Source organism: Nothoprocta perdicaria, unplaced genomic scaffold, assembly GCF_003342845.1.
Source record: "Nothoprocta perdicaria isolate Ctin4 unplaced genomic scaffold, notPer1 scaffold_11, whole genome shotgun sequence".
NCBI lineage: Eukaryota > Metazoa > Chordata > Aves > Tinamiformes > Tinamidae > Nothoprocta > Nothoprocta perdicaria.
Window position 1 is genome coordinate 3,058,834 of NW_020454205.1, and position 6,000 is coordinate 3,064,833.

Sequence of the window (6,000 nt, forward strand, 5' to 3'; positions counted from 1 at the left end):
AAGCAAAAACCCATTTGAACAAGTGAAATGGTATCAGTGAATGATTAAGCCTTCCACTGTTCCAACAGTTAATCAAATCATTAATGTAGAAAATGGGATAAGCAATAAAACAATTAATTATTTTTCCTGACATAAACGATTGTCATGTCTAACGGATTCCAGAATAGTAGAGTTCTGTGGATTAGCTTAAATCCTTGGAAAATCGCAGGATGTTTTTCTGACATCGACGAGTTGGGTTTCTTTTTTTTTGTTTCAAGTACCCATGCCTATGCTGCTTTGGCWGCAGAAATAGAACAATATATTTTTAACAGCAACCAAGTCAAATCCAGTACGTGCAAGGAGGCAGAGGCAAGAGTGCTGTTATTGCCAGCGAGCTGTGCTGAGGCTCCTCGAAGCGCAGGAGCCTGACCCTTGTTGTGCACGYAGAGGCAACCTCAGTTCCTGCCACAAATAGTGAGCTGGGGAGATGACACTGCCAGTGGCCAAAACTTCAATATCAACTAAGTGCTGCATTCTCCAACATTTAAATTAAGGAGTTCAGTTAGTATCCATCATTTATGATGATAGTTTCAGTCATGTTGCTCCAGAAGAGCTCTTTCCCCTGAAGTGGGAAAGTTAATGGTTACCATAAAACACTCCTACAGCATCTGACAAGCGCAGAAGACCAGACATGCAGTCCAGAACCGCGTAGGCACCAGGAAGCTGCCAGCATTCTTGCTACCCAGGCACACGGTTAGAGCAATCCAGGTATGTGGGCTGAGTTCTGCCAGAGCTGCCCTTTAAGAAAGTTCTACCTCAGATTTCTCTTCCCTATTCAGTTACTAATTTTCATGAAAGCAGTAGCAAATTAATCTCTCTGAGACATCTCTCACATATGGTTGAAATTGGCAAGCAGGTTCAGAAGTTACTGGTGGAAACGGGCAGGTTCACAGATGGCAACGACATAAAAAGGGAGTCTTCTGTATCTCTAGTTCCTATCTTTCCCTCCCTCTCTCGCTCAGAAATAAAAAACAGAAGAGAAAATACAAAGTACTGCTACACAGAATGCTAAGACACCTTTACAGCTCACAGCACGAAATGTGTTTTGATTGAAAAACAAGGCAATCAACAAAACTGACACCCTCCCACCCAAATGCTTGGAATAAAACACCATTACTACCCCAAAACCTTGATTTTCCAAGTTGTGAGACTGCTGAGGAAGAGAAAGCTATTACCTAAGTGACCAGATCTCTCGTTAATGCTCACAACAGAGAGCAGAAATCTTCAACACTGCTGCCTACAACTGCACCTTCTTTCTCGCCCACAGCACCAATCTCTGTTCCACAACATGACTGCGGATGTTCACTCTCCAAACAAGTCCGACAGATGTAAGTCATCTTCTCTGTCTAGCTGTCTAATAAACATTGTTTCTCAGCCTATTGCAAAACAGATTTTATTCTTCACCCTTTCAAATCTCTCCTGCCTCGCCAGCCTTTCCTCCTTCTGTTCACACATCGAGCCTGATCTCTCCTGTCAGATTCCACCACTGCTGCTCATCCTGGCGCCCATCTCTGCACTCAACAGACTCCTTGAGTCACACTGGCAGCCTCAGGAACCAGAATTTTGGGATTTTTTCATATTACTCACTTAGTTTTAAATTCAAATCAAAGGAATGAGTGGATCCACCAAAGCAACCAATTTAATCAAACCATGACTTAAAACCTGCATGCAAGCTTCCCAGACACTGCTGCCCTACCCAGCACGCAGTGTCACATAGCGACAGCAAATTGTACACCCCACTGCTGGGACTAGAACAGTTCAGAAGGCCCTGCCCGGCTGTTTGCTAGCACCTGCCAAGGAACCAGCAACACTCACTATATGGATTGCTGAGACATACTTAAAGAAAGGTAAAAAGTTGAGTGGGACGATAATGCTTATATTCCTAGTGCACAAGCCAACACTGTCCACAGAAACATTAGAAAAATGATTTTTTTTTTTTTGAAAAGGTGGTAATATATGCCAGAGAGGTGCCAATAAAGCCATCATTTGTACAAAGCTCAGCGTAAGAATAATTCTGGGGGAAGAAACRCTTCCCTTCTCCTCATTCATGCTGCAGAAGGGCTTCCCCTCCATCCTCAGAGCAGGACACACAGGCAACTTAGCCAGCCCTTTACTCATAGCTCTTTTGAGGGAAAAACAACTCATGCCAGAAGTGATGCACCTATGTAATGGCTCAGGGCTTGAAATTCCAGCTCCTCAGCAATGCGATTACTGCGGCTTCCATTTCCTCACAGGATATGTCCACACCACGCAGCGCAGCTGAGGAATACTACCATTTGCTTGGGACGTTGTGAGTGGCTCTGCTGGAGTGCCAGAGACCGGCATGGGCCCCGCTGCAGCGTCTCCAGGCTGCCTCCCAAGCTGGCTGCCTGTTCCCGAAGGTTGGCTACTAGAAYAGCTTCCATGTCAAACAGAAAAATACACCGCAGTTGGAAATGGCAGGCAGAATAAGCCATTAGCAATGAGCACGTCTCCAGCAAAGCAGAAACTGAACCACACAGGTACAGACTTATGGAAAGACACAAGGACAAAAAAACAGTCTTAGTTTCCAATTTATGTTTTCCCTAAATAACTTACACACCAGACAAAGGAATGCTGCCGGCCCCGAATGTCTATAAAGAAGAAGTGCTTTAGCAGTGCATATCACAGAAGCTAAGTAAACGGAACAGGATTACATCAGAAGAAAAATAACTTTCATTCACATTAAGTCCGTACAAGCACTCAAACAAAATTCTCCAACAATATTGGCAAAAGGTTCAGTCATTCACTGGCCATCTCTTGAGCAGTGGCCCTCATGATTACTGCATCCAASCCCTTCAATACATAAGGGAGGATAACTGTGCCTTGAGTTTCTAAACAAAAGGTTTAACAAAGAAGAATGGGAAGTATTCTGAGAAGAGCAAAATAGCACAAAGCAGCATCTCCATCAAAAAAACAAATGAACAAACAAAAAAAAAAGACATAAAAATGCAGCATTTCTCTTTACAATGAACAGTACATGACTTAAAATATGAGCTACTGGACACCGATTAAAATCTAGATTTTACGTAAGAAGCCACTGTTCTCTAATAATTAGCAAAACAAAAAAAAAAAAAGAGGTTTTCCAAATCTAAAGTTAGTTCTTTATAACATCTTTGGCTGCCAAGGTGAAGAACCATCTCCTTTCTACATCAGGTTCCAGATTAAGAGCGAAACAATCAACAAAAATCTCCCCTGAGGATTTTCTCTTTCACCCACACACCTCAGCATCCTTTTCTTCTTGGCCATATTTACAGTGCAGAACATTGGGGAGGCACCTCAAGGATGTCGCGATAWCCTTCTCAAGACAGGAATTTAACAACCTGTTCTGAAAGCACTTTCCCTCCACTGTCATGATTTTGCATTTATCAACAGTGAATTTTCTAAGCTGTTGAGGCACAGGAGGTGCTCGGAGGCGAGGAGAGGCAGCTAGACAAGGGTTTAAGAGCTACACAGGCTGCATTTGCACCGTGTACACGGTTCATGCTTCAGGGGAGGGGAGGGGAAGAGAAGCAATCGAGTTGGCTCTTTCATGAACATAAAAGGGCAGAATTACACATTAGTGGAGCTTCCCCATGTAAAGCTGTTTTTTTCCCTGAAATGCAGTGTAAACTTACAGTCAACCGTTAGTAACTTTAACTAAAGCTCAAATCATTCATGTAATTACTCGTACGGGGGATTATGACCGAGGCTTTACAACATGGATTGTTACAATTTCACAATTAAGAAATAAATCACAATGGGAAAATTGGTTCCTATTCACAAGGCGGCCTAACAAGCTGGCATCATTATTCCTGTTCTTATAAAACAAACCCAGAACTGAAACACGGGGAATGCTGCTGGCCGTGAGGATGGAGGTGAATCGGCAGAACGCGTGAATGGGCTGTACAGCACCTGCCCAGCCCTCGGTCTGCTTCCTCCCTCGCTAACCTGCTCCTCGGATGCCTAAGCACTTACCCATTCACTGCAGTTTAGCAAATGAGAAAAAGAGAAAATCCTACACCTTTTAAAACCATCTTTAAGAGAAACGGTTAAATGCTTGGCATTCTTGACTCATCCATGCTTTCACGGAAAGGCTTTCGACCTTCAAAGGTCCCTTTTTCAAAAAAGGGAAAAAAAAAATCCCCTTAAATTACCGCAGACAGACAGAGCGAATATCAGTCTAATGTATCAATGGTCAAAGGTCAGGCTGGTGTAGGCAAGGCCTACATAATTCATTTTAATATCTTCCTCAAAGATATTAAAAAAAAAAAAAAAAGCAGAAGAGAGAAGATTGGGAACTACCAGAGCAATAAAGAAATGGCCTAAACATGTCTAATTCACAGCATTTTCCAAATAATGGCACTAACTATCGTTCAAATTAAAAAAAAAAAATCAAGGATATGGTATGGAAACTACTACAATCTCGTTAGGTCATCTTTGCAAGATAGAGCAATTTAGGATTCACCTATGAGCTAAACATATCAGACCCCTCCTCCCCCCCCCCCCCAAAAAAATGCCCAACAGGATGAGCACTCAAAATTGGCTCATCATTAGTAAAAAGAGCCCAAAGTCCTCAGAGCTTTCCACGGCAGCTGAAAACGCCCACACCGGGAAGATTCAGTCCTTGCACCTAACAAAGCTGCGGGACCCTCAGGAAGCCTCCGCAGGCTCATCGGTCACCATGACAGAAACCAGAGGATGCCAGAGCAACACGGAGCTCTTCCAGCATCACGGTTAAATATCCCACGCATCCAACACCGAGCTTCCAAGCAGCATTAATAACAGGCCCCAAAATACCAACGGGGATGCTCTTGGCACATGMGCTTCTCAATTACTGCTGAGAAAGAAGGCTGTCTCCAAGACCTCGCTCCTCGGCAGCGGCGTTCTCGCCGCTCTTCCATAATCACAAGTGACATTAGAAATAGCGACGCTTTTGCTCCCGGCCTCTCCCCGCGGAGCAGCAACGCGCGTTGCACATGGGGAAGGCCCCTGGAAGCATCGGGCTGGGGAAATTAAAAATGGCTGTGCCCAGCACATCCCACACGGCTCCGCTGCCGGGTACAGTATACAACAGAGATCCCTGCCTCGCAAAGTGCCAGGCGTGCGAAACAAAAAGATTATGAGTAAATAGACGTATAGAAATAGAGGTTGGTATAAAATATAGTCTTTTTTCGATTAAAATGGAAGAGCTGAGCACACACCTCGCTCTACACARTGAAGCGATTTCCACTTGCGAGGGGCCCGGACACCGGGTACCCGACGCCCTCGGGGCGCCCTGGATGGATCCTCGTCCCCGGCTCTCCCCTTCCCTTCCCAAAATGGCCCCCCCCCGGTACTCACCGGCCGCAGTGCCGAGCAGCAGGGTGGCACCGGCGAGCAGCAGCACCAGCCACAGGCGCTGCAGCGAGGCGGTCATACCTGGCGAAGCCGAGGGACGAGGCGGCAGGAGAAAAAAAAAATTAAAAAACGAAAAAAATAGATATAAAAAATGAAAGCCGGCAGCGGCGGCGAGGGGAGCGCCGCTGTGCGCTCGCAGCGCGGCGGGCTCCGCCGCTCAGCAGGCGGCCCGGGCGGGCGGGCGGCAGCGCAGGGGGGCGGCCGCGGCGCTCGCTCCCTCACGCCAGCCCGCCCTCATGGCTCGCCAAGCGGCGCCGCGGCTCCTGGGGCTCCGCACGAGAGGCCGCTGCGGCCGCCGGGCGCGCGGGCATCCCCGCCCCGCGCCGGGGCAGGGCCGAGGGGCGCCGCGCTTATTTCCCACGCAGCTTCACGACGTCGAAGAAGCCGCCGGGCTGCGGGGGGAACATGTCGGCGCGCGGCGAAGGTCTCCGGCTGTCAGCGCGGGCGAGGGGCAGCGCGCCCTGCTCCGCCTCGCGCCCTCCGCTCCGCTCCGCTCGTCGCCGCGCCTGCCGGGGGAGAGAGGCGCTCAGTGCCGCCGCGGCCCACGGGCGCCGCCGCGAACGG

The 6,000-nt window shown here is 47.7% G+C and overlaps 1 protein-coding gene across 1 annotated transcript in view; it reads right to left on the bottom strand.

Annotated features, from left to right (window-relative positions):
• BMPR2 (bone morphogenetic protein receptor type 2) overlaps positions 1-5,498 on the bottom strand; it is an 80,263-nt gene extending 74,765 nt beyond the window's left edge. The window contains exon 1 of the mRNA XM_026049739.1: positions 5,380-5,498. Within this exon, the coding sequence (XP_025905524.1) occupies positions 5,380-5,455 (76 nt within the window). The 5' untranslated portion in view covers positions 5,456-5,498. The remainder of the gene's footprint in view (positions 1-5,379) is intronic.
• Between the last annotated feature and the right edge of the window lie 502 nt (positions 5,499-6,000).